This window comes from Mus caroli, unplaced genomic scaffold, assembly GCF_978045245.1.
Source record: "Mus caroli unplaced genomic scaffold, Mus_caroli_1 scaffold_19, whole genome shotgun sequence".
Classification (NCBI taxonomy): Eukaryota; Metazoa; Chordata; class Mammalia; order Rodentia; family Muridae; genus Mus; species Mus caroli.
Window position 1 is genome coordinate 60272602 of NW_028227274.1, and position 23215 is coordinate 60295816.

General features: G+C 45.4%; 1 protein-coding gene across 4 annotated transcripts in view; it reads left to right on the forward strand.

Moving 5' to 3' along the window:
* Sh3tc2 (SH3 domain and tetratricopeptide repeats 2) overlaps positions 1 to 23215 on the forward strand; it is a 62599-nt gene that overhangs the window by 11092 nt on the left and 28292 nt on the right. For all 4 annotated transcript variants that reach the window (XM_021150688.3, XM_085833464.1, XM_029472142.2 and 1 more), the window contains exons 3-8: positions 2749 to 2876; positions 5887 to 5992; positions 8250 to 8393; positions 9441 to 9639; positions 10568 to 10641; positions 12909 to 13104. In XM_021150688.3, the coding sequence (XP_021006347.2) occupies positions 2749 to 2876; positions 5887 to 5992; positions 8250 to 8393; positions 9441 to 9639; positions 10568 to 10641; positions 12909 to 13104 (847 nt within the window). The remainder of the gene's footprint in view (positions 1 to 2748; positions 2877 to 5886; positions 5993 to 8249; positions 8394 to 9440; positions 9640 to 10567; positions 10642 to 12908; positions 13105 to 23215) is intronic.

Here is a 23215-nt window from a genome sequence, read left to right on the forward strand (position 1 = left end):
ATTCTAGAATGGCAGCGACGTCAGCATTTTGCCTTATTAGTGTTTGAAAGCTGATGAACATGGGGTATCACAAGGTGAAACCCAATCTGCAGGCTGAACTTGCAGAAAGGTCACAGTGTGGAAGTGGGAGACTTGGTGCTAGCTGCCAACCTTGCTTTATGCCAGACGACCTCACACAGAATCAGTGCATTATTCTGATTACCGACTAGCTTCCAGAAAGATTAAAATAGGATATAATGTGCTTCCGTCTTCACGGGAGTGAAATGGACTTACTGCCCCATGTGGTGATTTTCGGTACTACAGGGTCCCACCTGCACAGAGGTTGTGCTCTCAATACTAAGATCTCAAAGATCTTAGGGTTTTTTTCCATTTTGTATACACGAGTTCATATACCATAAAGGAAGTCACACTGAGGGTACAGCCAGTGGGCAGCAATGATTTTGTAAGAGATCCTAAGAGGGAGTTTGCATCAGGTTTTGGGAGGCAGGAGAAAGATGGAGTTTGGCAGAACAGAAGTCAGAGTATCAAGGTTAATTAGTGTTAACAGATGAGGACATTGGTGAGCCATAATTTGGGGGCTCCTGGGGGCAGGGAAATGGGTGGGAAGCTTCGCATGTATTGAACATTTAATATGGGCCAGGAACTAAGAAAAAATATATTTATATCATTTAAAAGAAACCAAGCCACTTAACAGGTTTTATCAAAACCATTTTCTCTCCCTTTTAAAATAATTCCTCTTTCATATAGTGCATCCTGATGGCAGTTTCCCCTCCATTTCATCTTCCAGGACCCCCTCCCCCACACCCAGATCCACCCCTCCTCCTCTGTTTCCCTTCAGAAAAGGCAGGCCTCCCAGGGATATCAACCAAATATGACTTACCAAGTTGCAATAAGATTAGGCACCTCCCATCAAATCAAGGCTGGACAAGGGAACTTAGTGGGAGGAAAAGGGTCCCAAAACCAAGAGTCAGAGACAGCCCGTGCTCCCACTGTTAGGAGACCCACAAGAAGACCAAGCTACATAACCATGACATATACACAGAGAGCCTAGGTCCATCCCACACAGGCTCCCTGATTGTTGGTTCAGTCTCTGTGAGGCCCTACGAGCCCAGGCCAAAGCCGTTTTTCTAGCAGGACTACCAAGCACACAGAGGTGGTTGTTAACTGCTCAGGGTAGCGCAGTCATTGAGGGGCAGAGCTAAGCCCTGAACCTGAGGTGCTGAGGCTCCTCTCTTGGCTTCTTGTTTGTGTTATCACTCATCCTAGAGGTAGGGCTGCCAGAGGGAGTCTGGGAAGAATTGCCAAATGGGAAGGGGCTGGGCGGGCTGGAGGGAACACAGGCCAGAGAGCATCTGAATGGAAGAAGAAGCCTTTTAGCTGGATGCAGATCCCTTAAACTTGATCTGCAGCCACAGACAGCACTTTCAGCGCCTTTAGGTTAAAAATGGACCTTTTGTGGAGTGGAGTCCCAGCTATCCTGTGGACAGCACGTGCAGGATAGGGGCTATTTCTATAAATCTGGTTTCAGACAAGTTCAGATGAAAAGAGAGGTTTCTGTGAATGCATTCCAATGCTTCTGTTTCTTGTGTTGGATTATTATTAACAAAAAGGGTACTTAACATCTGAAGAAGGTATTTCTGAAAGGACAATTATTGCATCAAAGGAGTATTCAGTGTGGCCTCTTCTGACAGCTCCAAACACACATGCAACTGGATATCACTGTTTCTTGATCCTCTGACAGGTTCTTGTATCCACAGTCCTTTTCTCCGTGGAAAGGAATACCAGGCAGGCTGATTTCATGCCTGCCTAGCATCAGTCATGGGAACAGGGGATATCTATACTCGTTGTCATACCCACACATCTAAACAGACTCCCAGGAGGCTTCAAGAAGTGTTTGTTTAAAGAACATGCACTCTGAAGAAGTTAAAGATGGGCCATTAACTTCGTCCTTGGTTGTCATGAGAAACGTTAGTAATGGAGCCGGAGAAAGTTGCCGGGAATATGTGTGTAAACAGCTTGTCTGAGTGAGAGTTTCTCTTGCTGGGAAGAGACACCATGATCAAAGCAACTCTAACAAAGGAAAATACTTAATTGGAGCTGGCTTACAATTCAGAACTTTAGTCCATTCTCATCGTGGTAACATGCTGGCAGACATGGTGCTGGAGAAAGAGCTGACATCTTGATCTGCAGGCAGCAGAAGTGACTGTGTGCCATACTGGGCTTGAGCATACGAGACCTCAAAGCCCGCTCCCATGGTGACACACGTCCTCCAATAGTGTCACTCCATGGTGACTTACACTTCCTGTAATAGTGCCACTCACTATGGGCCAAGCATTCAAACACATTAATCTATGGAGATCATTTCTCTTCAAACCACTGTACAACTCATAAGAAAATGTTTATTACCTATTATAAACTTGTTGTGTAAACACATTCCCTTCAGTTTGGATAAAGTGTTTTTCGTTCCGAATGTTTGCACATTATCCGCTGGAATCAATGTCTGCCCTGGCTGGTTCTATGTTCGCACACACATAGAAGTAACCACTGTGCACCTCTCCTGAGCCCTGCTGGCCTTCAGTGTCTTTCCCTACCCCTAGGGGGCGCACTTGAAAGGGAGCTTGGATGCTCCTTTAACCTACTCTGATCTATTGTCCGTGGAGGACACCAATTCAGGGCTTGTAGGGGAAACATCCCCTGACCCCTCCGCCCCTACTGTGCGTCCAGCCTTGCATCTCTGTTCTCTTTCAGACCTGGTGCTCTCATTCTGTGTGAAGAGTCGCTCCAGGAGGTGTGTCAACGCAGCCTTACAGGAAGCTGCACGGAGACGGCTCTGGGCCCTGGAGAATGAAGCCCAGGAAGTCCACGCGCTATTTAAGGTGAGCTGGGATGGCTGGCTCTTGGGGAAGCAAGAACTGTGCCTGGAACAAAGTAAGTCCCCAAGAAAACAAGTGGCTGACAGAGGGTGGGAGTGGGTTAAGTTCATATGTTCTGCCTAACAGGAATGAGTGAACTATGCTGGAGAAAACTTGTGTCTTGTCGCCCCACCCCCTTCCTTGCCCCCCGGTCCCTCCCCCACCTCTCTTCGTCCATCCCCATCCAGTCTCCCCTCCCTCTGCCCTGTCCGTCCCCCTCTCTCCACCCCGCATCCCCCTGCTTTTGGACAAGTTACTTGAACTATGCAGAATGGGATTGTTCACAGCGATGGCCTCAGAAGTATCCTTTTCCCCCTTAATGTGCCCAGTTTGAATTGTTTTGTTACTGGGAAATACTCATATACTTCCTACTGTGATTTCAAAAAGCACAGTTCACTCGCGATGTTTGTCTCCGGAACATCCCATCCACTCTATTTACTCCAAATTTCATCTGTACCCACGAACAACTGTCCACTCCCCCCTTTCCTCGGGTCTTGATAAATATTGAACACATTTTAAAAACATCTCTTTTTATTTTATGTGCCTTGGTGTTTTGCCTGGATGTATGTCAGTGTGAGAGAGAGTCGATCTTGGAGTTACAGAAGGTGTGAGCTGCCATGTGGGTGCTGGGAATTGAACCCAGGTCTTCTGAAAGAGCAGTCAGTCCTCTTAACCGATGAGCCGATGAGCCGTGTCTCCAGCCCACTGCACATGTTTTTAAAGTAACAATATTGCTAACAAAAAACCATAACTATAAATATTGGGATGGGAGGAATAATGCAATAAATTAAACGTTTCTCATAGCACATAGATAATATGTTTAACAGTCGAACTATATTTTGTATTACCAAAGAATGAGAGTCAGAAATGGAGAGAATTTGTTGCTGGTGGTAGTGGAGAATGTAAGCATTGCTTTACATAATATGTCTTATTATCTTCCTATTCTTCTCAATCTGGTACACGTTGAATGAAGAAAAGTGCTGTGGCTGTCACGTAGCAGAGCGACTGGCTGTTTTTTGTTTTTGTTTTTGTTTTTCTTTTGGTTTTTCGAGACAGGGTTTCTCTGTATAGCCCTGGCTGTCCTGGACCTCACTTTGTAGACCAGGCTGGCCTCGAACTCAGAAATCCGCCTGCCTCTGCCTCCCAAGTGCTGGGATTAAAGGTGTGCGCCACCACGCCCGGTCGCGACTGGCTGTTTTTAAGAGAAAGCAATGCTACCCGTAGAGAGCTTGGCTTTGTACAAGGGTAGTGGCACCTGCTCTGTAATTAACAGCTAAAAGTTTGTTTTGTTTTTAAAAATCTGTGTGTTCCTGTGTGTTCATGTGGCATATGTGTGTGCGTGCACATGTGCGTGTGCATGTGTGTGTCGTGTGTATGTGTGTGCATGTGTGTGTACTCTCCAGCACACATGTACCTGTGCAAGCTGGAAGGGGACATCAGGTGTCCCGCTCTTTCATCTTACTCCCTTGAGACAGAGTTTTTACTCTGAAGCTGGGCTGATGGCCAGCAAGCCCTAGCAACCCTCCAGTCTCTGCCCCACCCCTCAGTACTGGGGTTACAGGTACAGGGGTTACACCTGGCTTTTTTTTTTTAATGTGGGTACCGGGAATCTAAATTCACATCTTCATGCTTAAGCAACAAACGGTTTTACCTATTGAGCCATTTCTCCATCCTTGGACTTCTAAATTTGATCTTATTCTATTGTAATACCTGGAATTTAGGAATTCAAGACAACAGCTGTTGGTGACTTTGATGAATTTCTCTTTAATTAAAGTCACCTTTTCTGTGGATGGGAGCAGGAGGCAGGATTTGATAGCGAGAGCTGTCTGTTAGGTCATATCTTGTCATGTCTTGAGCTATGTAATGTGGAGGCTGAGGCCAGGAGTTGACTCTATCCAGTCAAGACTCTACAGCTTACTCACTATAGGTGTAGGTGACCCTGGGCCAGTTACCCCACCTCTCTGTGTCCTTATCTCTTTGTCTATAAAATTGGGGCAGTGCTATTAGCACCCTGGTACTACTAATCATAACGTCTGTCCTTATTTAGTGCATGCTCTAGAAAAAGCACACATTGTCCATTAGGCAGGGTGCCATACTTTGTCTTTCAAAGAAGTGGTTAGATGTTACAAAAGCTTGCCTTTACAATGGATTAAATACCATGATCAAACTCTTTCCAGGGGATTACTGTACAAACTCTTTCCAGGGGATTACTGTAGGGGCTGCATGAGGTGTTGCTTACAAAGATTTGCCTTGCAATGGCCTGATATCTAATAAATCATCTATAAACTATTTTGTTCCCCCAAGCAGCCCTCCTTGCTCACAGGATCTATAGGGCTTAGGATCTGGTGCTTCTGAGTCTCTGGTGTTAAGGCAACATAGATTCTGACTTTGCTGAGCTCAGGGCTCTTCTTTCAGATCTTCTTCCCCTTAGATTCCCTATGGACTGGAGTCTAGCAGTTGCTCTCAATGGTGGGCTCTGGGGCAGGATGTTCAACCAGCCGAGAAAGATTGAGGGGATGCAAGTGCCGCTGGAGTCAAGCCTTTGCTCCCGTATTAGAGAGCAAGAGGCTCACAGGCCTCTTCTTGTTCTACTTAGGAACATAAGTTGGTGAACTTCCTTGGAGGCTGTGGAGGGGCTGCATTTTAGAATAGAAAATGCAAACCTTCTCCACCAAAATTGTGCTTTTTTAGAATCACTTATAGCCAAGCAAGCCAGAGTGTGCATAAAGATTTATTTATCTATTGTGCTAGTTATCCCAGTGCATTAAAATTGTGAAATAATCCAAATGTGGATGGATGGCATTTGTAAGCATTAACCATAATATAGGCTGCTCACGGACCCAAGAGATGGTTTACATTACGACATGCTGCCTAGCAACAACTTGTCTGCTGTGGAGTAAGTAATACTGCATACTTACACGAGCCCCTCCCAGAAGACCCCGCTACCCCAGGCTGACTTGCTGCCCTTGTACAGGATCTCTCTGCAAGGTTGGTGAGTGTCCAGTCCCAGAAGGACCAGTTCCTCATCACCTTCAAGACCCTGGAGGAAATCTGGAAGTTTTCCACGTACCTGAACTTAGGTATGCCCTGGGACGGGGGAGGAGAGCATCTGTCTCCATCCAGCCGGCTCATTGAGCCTGATACTGGGGAACTGGTTTGTCTCTGATAGTTAAAAGAGATAAAACCCTGAAATGGATGGCCAGCTTTTGAAATGTCCTAAACTCTCTAAAGCTCCTTTTTAAAATAAATATTAGCTATTGCTCTAAGATGTCATCTGAAGACATTTTATGAATGGGTGTGTCTTTTCCCGTATGGAAATAGAATGTCATCTCTTATGTCCAGGGAGACCTTTCCTTTAGTCACACAATTGGCTCAGTGAGCTACAGAGTTGAGAGCAGGGAGATAGATGTGGAGTTCAATCAGGAGAGAGACAACAATTCCTAAGGAAGATGGAGAAGCTGCTCGGAATGCTGAGGTTCAGGGATGCTCTGTCACATGTATTTGTAAAAGAGTCAAGAAAGAGCTGAAAGATCTAGCTGGGAAAGTGGCACAAGACTTCAGAGGTTTCTGGAAGGTCACAGATGTCAGGGCACAGCGACATTGCTACTGTAGTGGCCGCTGTTACATCCTCTATTCCAAGACACCCCCCCCCCCAAAAAAAAAAAAAAAAAAGAAAAGAAAAGAAATTCTCCTGGCAAGAACTGATGGCTTCAAAGCCAAGTCACCTAATTTATAGAAAACACTGGGTTCCCTGCAGCTATACCTAGAAAACACTGCTGAGCTGGGCTGAGGGTCAAAGTGACCCTTGGCTGGAGGGGGAAACGTACAGCCAAGGTGATTTTTCTGCTCTTTTTATGCCATATTTCCCGTGACCATTACAGATGGGCAGTATTGCATTTTTGCTCTGTGGCCCAGTTAGTTTGCTCCATGGAGTGCACCTGGTGTTAGAGACCCAGAAACCCCCGGCTCTAACTCTGGCCCACTAATTAGCCTCTGCGTTTTTATAAGACTCCCAGGTGTGAGCTTCTGAATTTAAGATGGCCTTTGTAGTAGAGACTGAGGGTGGAGGACGGCAGCCTGTTGCATTTTGGAAATGGTGGAAAAGACTCAAAAGAAGAAGTAGAATTCTAGTATGAGTGACTAATGTTTAGAAGAATATTGATATATAATAGTGATTTTTTTCTTTTACAATCGACATAGTTTTAAGTTTTCTCTCTCTCCCCTCTTTCTCTCTCTCTTCTTTTCAATTCTGAGAGTCAAACAGAGAGCTTAGCTCTTGCGAGACAAGCATTCTAACCATGGTGCTACAGCTCCAGCCAGTTTTGCTTATCACAAGGCAGAGCTGCTTCCTAGGCTGTGGGAGAGGTCAGAGTCAGAGCAGATGGGAGAAAGGGATTTCTAACTCCATGGGCTAGGGACAGCCTTCTCAGCCCCCACATCATCAGGGTCTAGAAGTATGAACTTGAAGGGGAGGCCAGGAGCCCTCAGAGTCAACACAGTAAACTGGAGGGCCACCATTGCTGTATTAGAAAAGAAATGGCTGAGGGCCAATGAAGTGGCTGAGCGGTGAAGGTCCTGCCTACCAAGCCTGATGACCTGAGTTCCAGCCTAGAAACCAACAGGGTGGAAGGAGAAAACTGACCCCTGTATCCACTCATGCACTGTAACACACAAACAAGTGTGTGTGTATGCCCACACATGTACAACACACACACACACACACTCACACACACTAACACACACACACACAATGAATAAATGTAAAAAAATTGAAAAGTAAATATGCATGTATAAAGACCTCAAAGTGCTTAAAATGGTACACATAACTTAGACTCAACTTGTATTTCTTTTTTTAAAAGATTTTTTAATTTATTTTATGTATATAAGTACACTGTAGATGTACAGATGGTTGTGAGCCTTCATGTGGTTGCTGGGAATTAAAGTTAGGACCTCTGCTTGTTCGCTCCAGCCCAAAGATTTATTTATTATTATCAATAAGTACACCGTAGCTGTCTTCAGGCACACCAGAAGAGGGCGTCAGAACTCATTACGGATGGTTGTGAGCCACCATGTGGTTGCTGGGATTTGAACTCAGGACCTTCGGAAGAGCAGTCAGTGCTCTTACCCGCTGAGCCATCTCTCCAGCCCTGTATTTCCTAATAGAGGTTGAGAAGAATCAGTTCATTCTAGAAAGTATCTAGTTAGCACTCTGCTCTACCTAAATGGCAGGTCTGGGTATGAAGGGGGAGTGGGGCGAGGGCAGGGGCAGCTGCTTTCTCTTTTGTGCTGGCTAAGGGTGGAACTCATCTAGCTCAGCTTTGTTGGACTGACCTCTAGGCTATGTGTCCACATGTCTGGAACATCTCTTCTTTGACCACACGTACTGGCTCAACAGCAGGCTGGTGGACGACACAGAGATCCAAGTGTCTGTGGATGATAATCACTTGGAAAACATATACCTGGGCCTCCTGCTGCAGGAAGGTGAGTCTGGCATGGGATTTGGGATGGGAGTCTTGTCTAGATATTTGTTACCAGAGTCCCTCAGATAATTAAGATACCAAAAGAAGCAATAAAATACAATAAAATAAAATCTCTGAAAGATGAAGACATACATGAGTAAACCTCTGTTATAACAAAACTTCAAACGTCCTTCTCAGCTCAGTCCCAATCTCACACAACAGCTGCAGTAGTTGGTCTGCAGGGATTCATGCTCAGGCTGTTTGGGGGGGCTCAAGAGGCTCATCCTGCCAGGCTTTATCTAGGATGGTAGAGTTCCTGGAGGTGGGGAGCCTGGCACTGGCATTTTAAGAATAAAATTTCCCATATGATGCTAATGGTCTCCAGGATTGAGAAACAGCTCTACGAACACATGATGCAATTTGATTGTAAAATGCATCTATAAATCCCGGAAAACCTGAGCTATTTCACGAAATTCAATAGCAGGATGTTGAGGAGTGGGCTGAAGCACCCTGTGGACCTTTCCAGAGGGGTGACTGCGTCAGGCTGGCAGGTGGTCAAATCTGATCACTTGATATATATTGAAGGGTCCCAGGATAGTGTTACAAAAGTGATTCCCTTTCTGACTCCATTGCACAACTCGTAGAAAGGACACAAATCACATTGTGTCATTGCAAAGCTTGCAGAGCCATTGCATGAGTCTAGACAGACTATCCTTTTCAAAGTCTTGAGGCTCTGAACGAAGCACAGGGCTGCAAGGCCAGCAAGAGTTCAGTGAAGGCTTGTGCATTTCTCTGGGTCTTTGTTTCACCTCGTTTTTGAGGTAAAGTTCAATTAAGCTTTATTCTCGCTAATTACTCAGAATGGTGAATATCTATTTTAAGGGAACGCCCTGCCAGTGACTTTTCTACTCCCAGAGATCACAGCACAAGGACCTTTTGCCTCCTCCTGGATAGTGGACTTTCCTCAGAGGAAGAAAATTGCCTGGGCTTTGCATCTCAGTGTCACCTTGTAGGAGATGCTCTCTCGTTTCCGGCCACTCCCTGGAAGGGCTCTTCTCATTCTCTGCAGGTCACTTCTTCTGTAGAGCCCTGTGCTCCGTGGCTCAGCCAGCTGACAAGGAAGGAGAATATTTGACACTGTGCAAGAATGAGCTGATCTCCGTGCTCTCTGGGGGCGAGTCGGAGTGGGAAGCCATGTCCTTAGTGACGGGCCAGAGGGGCCTGGTGCCCATGTCAGCTCTGGAGCCCCTGCCTGTCCCTTTCCACCAGTGAGTACCTGCCCACTCCCTGGGGGGTGGTCCCAGGGCAAACTGAAGTTTGTGCAGAATAGAATTGATGTCCTTTGAGAGATGGTATTCAGGTGTTTGGAAGAGCAGACAAATTTGGGGTGGCTTTTTTTCTCTCCCTCTTTTAAAGCCAAAATCTGTATTATTTGATGAACATGGGAAATCCTCTAAATTTCAGATGAACATAGTAATAGTAAGAAATATATGACATTTTTGTAGTGCTTTACAATGCATGGACTGCATTTATTTATTTATTTATTTATTTTATTTATATGAGTACACTGTAGCTGTCTTCAGACACTTCAGAAGAGGGCATCAGATCTCATTACAGATGGTTGTGAGCCACCATGTGGTTGTTGGGAATTGAACTCAGGACTTCTGGAAGAGCAGTCAGTGCTCTTAACCACTGAGCCATCTCTCCAGTCCAGACTGGGGCTCTTGTGTCAGTATCACCTGAGGGTGTTAGGATAGATTCAGCCTCCCGACCCTCCTCTGACTCTCTTGGTGCTGGGCTCAGAAATCCCTACTTTCAGTTAACCCCCACCCTGCTCCCCGAGCATGTTCTTCACACTAGAGTTTGCGATTTCTGCTGGAGGATACTGTAAACTTGAGCCTTACGGAGTGACAACATTATCTCATGCTTTATGAATTCTGCTTGGTCCTAGCAGAATCGACCCTGAGGATACCAAGGGCTGTGTGTAAGTTATTTAGCTGGCAGAAATAATTGCAGAGCTAGGAAACACCCCAGTCTGCTGAGCGTTCATTTTCCACAGTTTAAAGTAAGTTCTCAGTTGATGGTCATTAAAAATAAGATGCACAATAATAGTACTACCACCACCATCATCATTTTTCTGTGGGACTGTTCTGCTCACGGTTCTAACGTTTTGAAACGCCATGTTTCCACTGGCAGATGGTTCCTAAAGAATCACCCAGGAATCTGTGGCCTTCCCAGGAAGAGAGACTGGACAGGCTCCGGCCAGATCGGTATGAGCTGAAAACAACATTGCCAGGAAGAGATGATGCTTATCTGCCTCCCAATCTCACCGGCAGGATGCGGGAGGCCAGTTATTGTCTGCACACTTGGGGTCTTTGCCTGTCAACTGAAGGTCATGAGCCAGGGCTGAGGAGACAGATGCCTGCCTGCCCGAGCAGGCAGAACACACTCGCGTGGGGAGGGCTGGGAATGGCGGGGGTGAGAGAGATTTAAAGATAGATGGGTAGAAAAAAAGGTCTTGCATGGGCCAAATGAAACGCGTTTGAGCCAAATGTGACCCGTTTCTCACTTATTACCCAAACATTTTCTGATTTTCCATAGAGTTATGTGGTTTAGGGGAACTATGAATGTCTAGTACATAGTGAACGCCCAGTAAACACTGGATAAACAGATGAATGAATAATGCACACACACACACACACACACACACACACACACACACATTTATGCCTGCTAATCTCTGTGTACACACACATGTTGGCAAGTATATGCATTTACTAGATAACAAAACATCTAAAATACACCGTTGAAACTTGGTCCTTGCAAACTCCCTGTTCTGGCACATTTCCTATCACACATCTCTAGCAAAAAGAAAAAAAAAACCATACAGTCTTACTGGTTCCAAACCAAATAACACTAAAAACAACTAGAAGAAATTACAGAGTGAAAATGTTAGAACTGTGCAGTAAAATTGGCCATAAACAAGATTTTTAACATTTTGAAGCAACATGACCAACATCCTATGTATGGTCAGAACTATAAGGCTTTGGAGTCAGTTATGGGTCCTGACACAACCTGACACCAGCCCTCCCTGCCCTCATGATGCCTCCACCTTCTCAATAAAGAAGTTGTGTAATCAAGCCAGATGTCACAAAGGCTAAGCAGACGGACAAGCGAGGAGTGAAGTAGCAGAGGAGCCTCACTATGGCTCTAGCTTGGCCACCTGTAAGCTTCATAGAACATTACTCACTATTATCTCCCAATTTCTCATCCATGAAATAGGTGTTATGCTGGGTACCCTGCCTGGTTCTTGGGAAGATCTGAGAATGGAAATGTGCTTTGTAAACTAGACAGTACAATACTCACATAGTGAGCCGTTCATCACACTGGGCAGTTGCTATAGCCATAAGGAGAGTCCCTGACTCCCCTAGGTTCTTCACAGCACTCTGTTCCAGGAGTGGTTGTACAGTAACATCTGCTGGGAGTTGATTAGGTACTAGGCATGATGCAGTTTGTCTTTGACTCTAGTATTTGTAAGCATCAGTTGTCACAGTGGCTGGAACAGCTGGAAGGAGGTGTAGGCATCTTCTGATGTGAATATTCTCATACAGTGTTCAGAGGTCTCAGAGGTTCAGAAGTGCCAAGCAGGGTGATGATATGCAGGAGTATCTTAGAGTTTTACTGCTGTGAACAGACACTATGACCAAAGCAACTCTTAAAAGGACATTTAATTGGGGCTGGCTTATAAGTTCAGAGGTTCAGTCCATTATCACCAAGGCAGGCAGGGTGCAGGAGGAACTGAGAATTCTACATCTTTATCTGAAGGCTGCTAGCAGAATACTGACTTCTAGGCAGCTAGGATGAGGGTCTTATAGCCCATACCCACAGTGACACACCTACTCCAACAGGACCACACCTTCTAATAGTGCCACTGCCTGGGCCAAGCATATACAAACCATCACGAGGAAGGTGGCAGAATCAGTTGACAATACAAGGAACACTCCCGTTTGCTATAAGCTTACCCAGTTTAGAGGCTCCTCTGCTACTTCCCTCCTCGCTCGTCCATGATGTAGCTCTTGTGACACCTGGCTTGATTGCACAACTTCTTTATTGAGAAGGTGGAGGCATCATGAGGGCAGGGAGGGCTGGTGTCAGGTTGTGTGACCCATAACTGACTCCAAAGCCTTATAGTTCTGACCATACATAGGATGTTGGTCATGTTGCTTCAAAATGCTAAACTGGGCACGCATGAGAATACTTCCTTATAATTATCAAAGTGTCTTTTCCTTTTTTTTTTAAAAAAAAGGTAGTGAAGACCTCTGGATTTTGGTTCTTTTTTTGGCTGTCCTAGTTTGGCAAAATGAAAAGCCAGCTATCCCTTGCCATTTCTTTTCAGTTTGATTTTGGTGTGTGTGGGAACTGACTAAATTGTTGATAATCCTAAGGCTGGAATTCCCTAGTCTGTATCACAGTCATTGAGAGGGGGAGCGTCCCTCCCTTAAGTCTTTCCAGTTGACCTGTGTGTTGCTTCCCACAGGCAGAGGACGGTGCAAGGCTCTGATGGATTATGAGCAGGAGGAAAGAGACGAACTGTGCTTCCTCCAGGGTGAAAGCATTGAAGTCATCGGCTTTGTCATACCTGGGCTGCAGTGGTTCATTGGGAAGTCAGTGAGCTCAGGAGAAGTGGGCTTTGTTCCCACCAGGAGCATCGATCTTGATTCCTGCTCCCCGATGTGAGTATGCTTTGGGGCCCAGCTGCCTTCCCTAGTACTTCCTTCTCCTTTGTCTTAGTCAGGGTTTCTATTGCTGTGATGAAACACCATGACCAAAACATAAGTTAGAGGGTAAAGGGTTCATATGGCTTACACTTCCGGATCACAATCCATCTTTGGAAGAAGTCAGGACAGGAACTCAAGCAAGGCTGGAACCTAGATGCAGGAGTTGATGCAGAGGCCATGGAAGGCTGCTGCTAACTGGCTTGCTTCCCATGGTTTGCTCAGCCTCCTTATTTATAGAACTCAGGCAACAGCCCAGGGATAGCACCACTGACCCCATGGGGTGGGCCCTCCATCACTGGTCTCCCCAACTGAGAAAATGCCTGACAGCTGGATCTCATGGAGGCATTTCTTCAACTGAGGCTCCTTTCTCTCTGATGACTCTAGCATGTGTCAAGTTGATACACAAAGCCAGCCAGTGTGCCTCTGAGCAGTTTTGCAGAGGGTGTGGGGGAGTGCCCTGGATGTAGAGCCAGAAAAACTCATTCTGACATCCATGGTGGACACAGAAAGTTCTAGGAAGGACGAGTGACCAAAAAAGCAAAATCATGTCAGTTCATTTCAACAGATGCTCTTTGAAGCCTTGCTCTGTTCAAAGAGAGAAGCAGAGCCCCGAGACCAAAGGGCTCTACACCAAAGAAAGGTGCAGTAAGGTTAAGGGTAAGGGGTTGAGTCCCTCACTCACAGTGTTCAATCACATGACCCTGTCAAAGGATGAACATAGACAGAGAGCAGTAGATCGCTGGCTTGGTCAATGACATTCTCTCCTTTGTAGGTCCCTTGAAGATATTCATACCATTAGTGTCCAGGCTAAAACTTGAATGTGTGAAGTCAGCATGGGCAAGGAGAACCAGAGGCGCCTTCTTCTTCTCTCTGCCTTGATTCGGGAAGGGCTGGTTCTGAGAAGCAGACCAGTTAGCAGCAGGTGACCAGCCTATCCAACTCCCTGTCCTGGGAGGAGCAGAGGTGGGCAGTATTGTGTAGTCTGTTTGGGTTTCCAAAGGGAACAGGGAAGCACAAAGCTAGGGTCAAGGAGTACAAAGGAAAAAGAAAACACATGCCTACAGGCATGAAGATGCTGTGGCCACATATCCCACCGTGGGGAATAGCTGAAGCTCCATGAAGACTATCTAAGGCTATCTTAGATATCAAAGGCCAGATGAGGGATATTTAAGTCTACTTGAGGACTCTCTATGGCTCCATAAGGAATATCTATGGCTACACAGGAATATTTAAGGCTACAGAAGGAATGTCTAATGCTGTCACTGTTTATACTAGAATTCCCTCTCATGAAAAAGAGCCAATAAAGAGAGTAGACTGAAGGCAGAAGCGCCCTCTGAGTTCCATCTCTTCCTGAGAGGAGACAGGGCATTTATTAAATCCAGAAGTGTAAAAATCCAAATCCTTGATCAAGAAGAGCATTTCTTGATGCCTTGGGAGGGGTGGAAGACAGTTGGGATTTATAAAGTGGACCAAGCTGTCAAGGGAACTCTCAGGAGAGGTAATTAGGCAGGGAAAATGGGAGGGGCAGGAGCGGGGAAAGGGAGGTGGGAAATGATGTGCCAGTGTCATCATTCCGCCTCCCTTTTCTCCCTCCTGCCCCTCCCATTTTAGAATTAATTAGAATAAAAAAGTAGAAAAGGTAGAAAGAAAGCACACGCACACACGCACACATGCACACACACATACAGAACCTTTGAATTATGCTTTGCATCATGGGAAAGTGAGTCATTCTCTTGGAGAGAGGTTACCAGGAGAGAGCACTGGTGTAGCCTTCCCTGTTATGGCCTTCCCTGAGGCAGAAGGTGGGGATGCCATGTGGGGTGTGCCCTTTACCTTGCAGAGGATGTTGAGTGTCTGAATCTCTGCAGAGGCTGAGAGATGATGGGTGCTTGCCCAGCTTTGGGTATGTATTAATAGGGCATTGGCCAGGAAGCAGGAGTCCTGGAGGAGGACTGGGAAGGAGAGGGGACTCTCATAATGAGCAGCAATGAATGAGAAGTTAAAGAATTGGAGAGACATACAGATATGGGTACCTGTGTCCTGCCCCCCAGAGGCTTCGTCTAGTTGTTCTGAGAAGGTCTTGGGCCATGATAGTTGTAGACAGTGTGAATAGCTGTCCTCTGGATGAAAGATGTCTGTTTAAATAACTCTTTTATTTTGTTGCGAGGGACCAGTGGGGACCCATAGGACTAAAGGGCTTGAATGCAAAGCTCGATATCTAAAACACTAGAATTCTGGTATTGAGTGCATGAATTCTGTAATCGAGGTTCTGGTGACAGGGAGAGAGAAGGAAAATAGCAGAAACTTAATGGAGGAAGAATCGTTTCTATAGCTGAGGAGAGAAGAAGAATACAAAAGAGCCCCCAAGGAAGGAGCAGGTCAGGAGAGGCTGGAATGGTTAAACACTGTTGGTGGCATTGGCGAGTGAGGCAGGGCTGGCTGGGGAAAGTCCTGTGGTTGATATTGGAGAATGATTTTAGAAGTATAGAAAGTCACTGGTTTCCAGATTTGTGGGTTGGACCGGCCAAACCACGTCGGACGTCGGTAGTCAGTGAATCCCATGTCTTCAGAAACTTACCAGTGCCGTGACTTTGCACATAGTGACTTCTTTTTCTAGCCCTCAGTTTTCTTATCTGTAAAATGTGTGCAATGCTGGTGGTACCTGATAGGATCATCGGGAGCTTAAGAGAGATCATGCACACAGAGCATGCAAAGCCAAGCCTCGTGCCGTGTGCCAGCAGTCAAGATTTTGGCTTTTATTATTATGTTTTTGTCATGCAGGGTCATTTATGAGGTTCAGTTTTAATAGGGTGTTAGAAGTAGGTACTAGGGCTGGAGAGATGGCTCAGTGGTTAAGAGCACTGGCTGCTCTTCCAGAGGATCCAAGTTCAATCCCCAGCAACAGCATGGGGGCTCATAACCATCCATAATGAGATCTGACACCCTCTTCTGGTGTGTCTGAAGACAGCTACAGTGTACTCAAATACATTAAATAAATAAATAAATAAATAACGAAAAATTTGTTTTAAAAAAAAATGAAATAGGTACTGGGGTTTATAAATTACATTTGGACTACTGTGACTTAAACATGGCCGGAACAACCACTTAGTCTTACTAAGCTGATTTGGTGCTTGGCTAAAAGGGCACCCTCTCCTAGTGAGGAAGAATATCTCCCACCTCAAAAGATGTAGTCACCTGTACACCTGTGGGACGCAGTACATCTGGAGCTGCCTGTTTGCTAGAAAGGGGAAAGAGAGTCAGGAGCCGGAGCAGTGGGAGAGAAAGGGGGACCCTGGGTTCTTGCAGCTCTAGAAGCACTCTTTTGACTACAGATGCCCCAGAACCACAGCAGATAAAGGGTGCACCTTGGACTCGGGGGTCATACTCAGAGGTGGGACAGACAAGGAATCTGGCCAGGCATCCAGGCAGCGCACCATTGAGGTTCCCCGTGTCCTCCCTGTGCCATCGATGTGCCTGTCAACGCCACAGGGTGTCGCTCTTAGGCTGTGCTCATGTATTTGTGAAAGGTTTTTGAGGAAGATGTTAACTCAGACTCTTGCCGCACATTTCCTTCCTATGCTGGCATAGTGTCCCATAATGGGTGTGAATATGAATGTCTGTGAGTTTGTACGGTGTGAGGATGTGTCCGTGCATGTGTTTGTGTGCACACCCAGTTGTCCATGTGTTGAGAGTGACATTTTCCAGGATTGTTTCCTTTTCCTTTTCCTTTTTCTTTTCTTTTTTTTTTTTTTAATTATTGGATATTTTCTTTATTTACATTTCAAATGTTATTCCCTTTCCTGGTTCCCTTCTGAAAACCCTCTATCCTTCCCCCCCACCCCCCTTCTCACCAACCCACCCACTCCCACTTCCTGGCTCTGGCATTCCCCTACACTGGATAGAGCCTTCACAGAACCAAGGACCTCTTCTCCCATTGATGACCAACAAGGCCATCCTTTGCTACATACACAGTTGAAGCCATGGGTTCCTCCATGTGTTTTCTTTGATTGATGGTTTAGTCCCAGGGAGCTCTGGGGGTACTGGTTGGTTCATATTGCTGTTCCTTCTATGGGGCTGCAGACCTCTTCAGCTCCTTGGGTACTTTCTCTGGCAACTCATTTGGGGACCCTGTGCTCAGTCCAATGGTTGGCTGCAAGCATCCATCTCTGTTTGTCAGGCACTGGTAGAGCCTCTCAGGAGACAGCTGTATCAGGCTCCTGTCAGCAAGCACTTGTTGGCATCCACAATATTGTCTGGGTTTGGTGTCTGTATATGGGATGGATCCCCAGGTGGGGCAGTCTCTGGATGGCCTTTCCTTCAGTCTCTGTTCCACACTTTGTCTCTGTAACTCCTTCCATGGGTATTTTGTTCCCCCTTCTAAGAAGGACTGAAGCATCCACACTTTGGTCTTCCTTTTTCTTGTGCTTCATGTGGTTTGTGAATTGTATCTTGGGTATTCTGAGTTTCTGGGCTAATATCCACTTATCAGTGAGCGCATACCATGTGTGTTCTTTTGTGATTGGGTTACCCCACTCAGGATGATATCCTCCAGATCCATCCATTTGCCTAAGAATTTCATAAATTCATTGATTTTAATAGCTGAGTAGTACTCCATTGTGTAAATGTACCACATTTTCTGTATCCATTCCTCTGTTGAGGGACATCTGGATTCTTTCCATCTTCTGGATATTAAAAATAAGGCTTTTATGAACATAGTGGAGTTTGTGTCCTTATTACATGTTAGAACATTTTCTGGATATATGCCCAGGAGTGGTATTGCTGGGTCCTCAGGTAATACTATGTCCAATTTTCTGAGGAACCTCCAAACTGATTTCCAGAGTGGTTGTACCAGCTTACAATCACACCAGCAATGGAGGAGTGTTCCTCTTTCTCCACATCCTTGCTAGCATCTGCTGTCACCTGAGTTTTTGATCTTAGCTATTCTGACTGGTGTGAGGTGGAATCTCAGGGTTGTTCTGATTTGCATTTCCCTGATGACTATGGATGTTGAACATTTCTTTAGGTGCTTCACAGCCATTTGGTATTCCTCAGTTGTGAATTTTTTGTTTAGCTCTATACCCCATTTTAAAAATAGGGTTATTTGGTTCTCTGGTTTCTAACTTCTTGAGTTCTTTGTATATATTGGATATTAGCCCTCTATCTGATATAGGATTGGTTAAGATCTTTCCCAATCTGTAGGCTGCCATTTTGTCCTATTGACAGTGTCCTTTGCCTTTCAGAAGCTTTGTAATTTTATGAGGTCCCACTTGTCAATTCTTGATCTTAGAACATAAGCTATTGGTGTTCTGTTCAGGAATTTTCCCCCTGTGCCCATGTGCTCGAGGCTCTTCCCCACTTTCTTCTCTATTTTCAATGATTCCGGTTTTCTGTGGAGGTCCTTGATCCACTTGGACTTGAACTTTGTACAGGGAGATAAGAATGGATAGATTTGCATTCTTCTACATGCTAACCACCAGTTAAGCCAGAACCATTTGTTGAAGATGCTGTCTTTTTTTTTTTTTTTACAGTGGGTGGTGTTAGCTCCTTTGTCAAAGACCAAGTGACCATAGGTGTGTGGGTTCATTTCTGGGTCTTGAATTCTATTCCATTGATCTACCTGTCTGTCACTGTACTAATAGCATGCAGTTTTTAACACAATTGCTCTGTAGTGCAGCTTGAGGTCAGGGATGGTGATTCCACCAGGAGTTCTTTTATTGTTGAGAATAGTTTTCCAGGATTATTTTCTGAATCACCCTCTTCTTGGTGCTTCGGACACATAGCCCAGCCCCTGAGCTTGTCTAAGGAAGTGAACGGATGAATTTCCCCTTTATAGCATTTTAATGCCAGCCACTTGGTTTCCCAGCAGCTGGAAAGCAAGCCTGTAAAACTTGTGGCAAGCGTTTATTTAGTTTTATATTCATTTATTTATTGAAGCTTAAGGGCAATTTTTAAATCTTTTTTATTTGTTAGCAGCTATTTATATTTTTATTTAGTTCTTAAATTTAATGGTGTTGAGCCCAATTCAATTAATGGGGTCTAAAAGAAAAAGAAATGAAGACCAAGAATACACAAGGGCCATGCAATAATCCCAGCTCTAAATCCCAGCAGCTGACTAGAGGAGGAGAATGGAGGAAGTGGGAAACATGCCATTTAAAAGTCAGCATGGAGGTCAGACACATGGTGACCAAGCAGCCACATGGAGGAAAGGAGGGGACTTTAGAGAAAGAGTAAGGAAGCCCCAAATGTTGGAGAAGACATGCTTAGAAAAGAGACAGAAAGGAGAAAATAATGCTTTTTTGGAAAAGTGGGCAGACTTACAAAGCACAAGGCTGAAACCCGGTGTACTACTGCATAAGGGGCGGGGATGTTGAGAAGGAATAAGCTCAGTATCTCATTAAAGGATGAATTATTCTGCCTATCTCATCAGCCTGGCTCAGTGAGGACCTGCTTTCCACGGCGGGGCGTGCTCCCTTGGCCAGGTGACTGACCCGGCTCAACTGGAATGCTAGGTCAGAAGCCGTAATCTTCTGATGGGAACTTGTTTTTAGTTTTTATGATTTTATTTTATGTGAATGAGTGTTTTGCCTGCATGTGTGTCTGTGTAACATGTGCACGCCTGGTGTCTGCGGAGGCCAGAAGATAGGACTAGATCTTTTGGAACTGGAGTTACAGAAGGTTGTGAGCCACCTTGTGGGCGGGTGATGGGAATCAGACCTAGAGAAGGAGCCAGTGCTCTTAACTGCTGAGCCAGCTCTCCAGCATCCACATGTTTTTGTTTTTTTGTTTTCTTAATGGGCCTTTATTGCTACTCTAACATTCTCTACTCTGAATATGGAACCCCAAATCACTTAGAAACCAGATTAAGGACCAGTGCCCCCAAACAATCCTGGCTTCTTTGGCTTCTAGCAAGGATGAGTCTGTCAAGAGGCCTGAGGATATTTCTGGCTTTCAGCTGAGAAAAAGACCAGTTACTTTTCTTTAGGGTCTTTTTACACATTTAGATAAATTGGCCAATTCCCACTTCCTGTTCTTATCACCCCTCTCCAAAGAGAGAACCCTAATTTCCATTATGCAATTCAACTGATGACTGATTCTGCCATTCCGGCTGAATGTGGGTGGCAGGTGTGGCCGTTGGGGTGCCCCACCCAGTGGGCCTGCCTCAAAGATCCCAAAAGTGCATCAGTTGTTTTATTTGTGTAACTGTCAGATGTAGGGAGGAAAAGAAGTCTTTGGCTAGTTTGTGGGAAGAGTTGTGAGAGAGAATTAAAGGCAATAGTTAAACAGCATTGTAAGTACTAGATACGGAACAGAGAGAAGCCAGAGCACAGGACGGTTTAAAAATTCTCCAAATATAAGACTGTCTTGATGGGCTCATAAGAGATCTATCTGTTGGACTTATTTGTCATGCTTCTCAGATTCTCTGTAAACACCTGGAAGGCAAGATGCTGGCAGGTCAGCTCTGAGGCAACAGACATGGATGCTGATGGATAATAAACCACTTTCAGTGTTGGCTGTGCTACCCTTCCACCTGCACAATTTTGAGCACGCACCTGAATCATTTCATCAGCAAACATAGATTAAAAACAATTTACAAAGGGAGCCATGAATATGAAATGAATGGGCAAATTCAGAACATGCTGTAACATTTAAGGCTTCTACAAACACTTGGGTTTTATATATGTCTGTATAAAAACATATACACACCATGTAAATATATGTAATATATAGATACAATATATAATATTTATTTTAGGATGTTTGTATGTATGTATGTATATGTGTGTGAGTATGCATGGACCTATGTGTACCATGTGCATGTGGGTACCCATGGAGGCTAGAAGAGGGTATTGGGTCCCCTGGAACTGGAATTACAGGTGGTCATGAGCCACCTAATGTGGGTGCTGGGAATTGAACTCAGAGCCTACATAAGAACAGTATGCAGTCTTCCCCACTGAGCCACCTCCCCAGATCCCTTTATACATTCTTATTCCAACCCAAGGTTTTAATTGTATGCTATTTTGAGGCTGAAAATTGAGGGTACTAGGAGAAATCTGGAGAGCAGGCTAAAGATGGATCTCACACATGGAGGGGGAAAACTCTGGGCCAGGTGTCAGCACACACTGTGCATGTCTGCTAGTGAGCAGTGGAGCGTCCTTGAACAGTTCCCATGGCTGGCTGGCCAGTTGCCGACTTTCCAGCTGCTCTTGCCTGGGCTCTGAGGACAGACAGACTGATCAGAGCAACCCATCACAGCTTCTCTAGATTCCTGCCCTGACTAAACAGGTTCTCTTACTTCCCACTCACCGACTCTAACTTTTTTTTTAATTAGGTATTTTCTTCATTTACATTTCCAGTGCTATCCCAAAAGTCCCCTATACCCTCCCCCACCCACTCCCACTTCTTGGCCCTGGCATTCCCCTATACTGAGGCATATAAAGTTTGCACGACCAATGGGCCTCTCTTTCCACTGATGGCCGACTAGGCCATCTTCTTTTTATTAGCCTGTATGTTTTCTATCTGTAAGAGGGGATAAGAATAGCACCTCCCCCCCATAGAGCAACTGTGCAGATTAAGTAACAGTATTGCAACATCCTTCAGGCATGTTGGCTGCTATGGAGTTTTGGATTTTGAAGAATTTGGTTTTAAATTGTTTGGTACCGAACAAAAACTGTGTTTTGTTTTGTCTGGGAGGAATGATGTCCGTGGACTTTGGCTTTCATCAGGCACCTGGTGGAATTTTCAGGTTCAGAACAAGGAACTAAACAGGCACCTGTGGTAGACCGCAGCAGAGGGAGAAAGATATGCTTTCGAAGGTGGAAGAAGGCCAGAGCAGGGAGGACATTTTAGAAGCTAAAGGGTCATGTGATGATGATAACCTCCCCCCCCCCAAAAAAAAAAGAATGGATGGGACTTTCCCATCCCAGTATTCCATAGTTTTGGGAGTCATTTGAACAGGGTGGCATTTTTGGTGTATGCTCTCTGTAAACATGAAATTTATAATGAACTGTGGGTTGGTCACCTTCAGATACCCTGGGGCGCCTCTGCACCTGCAACAGTAGCTCCAGTCAGTTCTAGCTGGCCTTGGCTGAGGGTGTGGGGTGTGGGGTGTGCAGTGTGTGGGTGAGGGTGCCTGGCCTTCATCATTGCCAGGTTTTTTTTTTCTCTTGCGTTAATTGTCCTGCCTTTGCCAAAGGCTTTCCTGGCCTTGCTCTCTGCTTTACTCCCCTGAGTCAGTTATACTCTGTAACCCAGCCACACTGGCCTAGACCTCACTATACAGTCCAGACTGACCTTGAGTTCAAGGCAAGTGTCTGGACTCAGCCTCCCGAGGAGTACTGAGATTACAAGGGTAAGCTCCCACAGGGGTGTGAAAGTGATCTTACAGCATGGTCAGCTAAATAGAGTGCATTTGGGAGACAGAGATGCACAGCTAGATAGAGTGCTTTGTCAGCCATTTGTATTTTTCAAAATAACCTCTAGCAAGCAAATTAGACCTTGCAGGTAGATGGCAGATAGGTTGCACTTAAAGAGCTCGTTGTTTATGATTGCTTCTCCAGCCCCCTGACCCTGCCTCTACTCATGTTCTGTCCTTTAGTTCTGTCCTTCATTCCTTTCCTTTCTTAATGTCACACAGTACTGCTCTGTGTCCTGGAATCAGACCTTAGCAACTGTGTCCTTCAGAGCACAGGGGAACTTTCTTCGCTGTTCCTCTAGATAGATACCATTTGTCCCTGACTTCTCATGGAAATAAACTAAAGAGAAAGGAACTTCTTATATTTTCCTTAATCCTTACTACCATCCTAGCACCAGTCCCTGTTGCTGCCATTACAAACAGATGCTGCTGGGGCTTGAGGTGTGGGGATTTCTCTGGGGAGATGGAATTTTAATAGAAGGACATTTCTACCTCCCCTCTGGGCTACTTGCCACTATAGGACATCCCTTTCACCTCCAGCAGGGAAGCTCAGACTGCAGCAGTGAAGAGCTGATGGCCACCCATGGACAAGCCTGGTTTTCTAAGCTTTACCCCATCCTTGGTGGAGAGAGGAAGAGGGAGAGTTGAACCCCA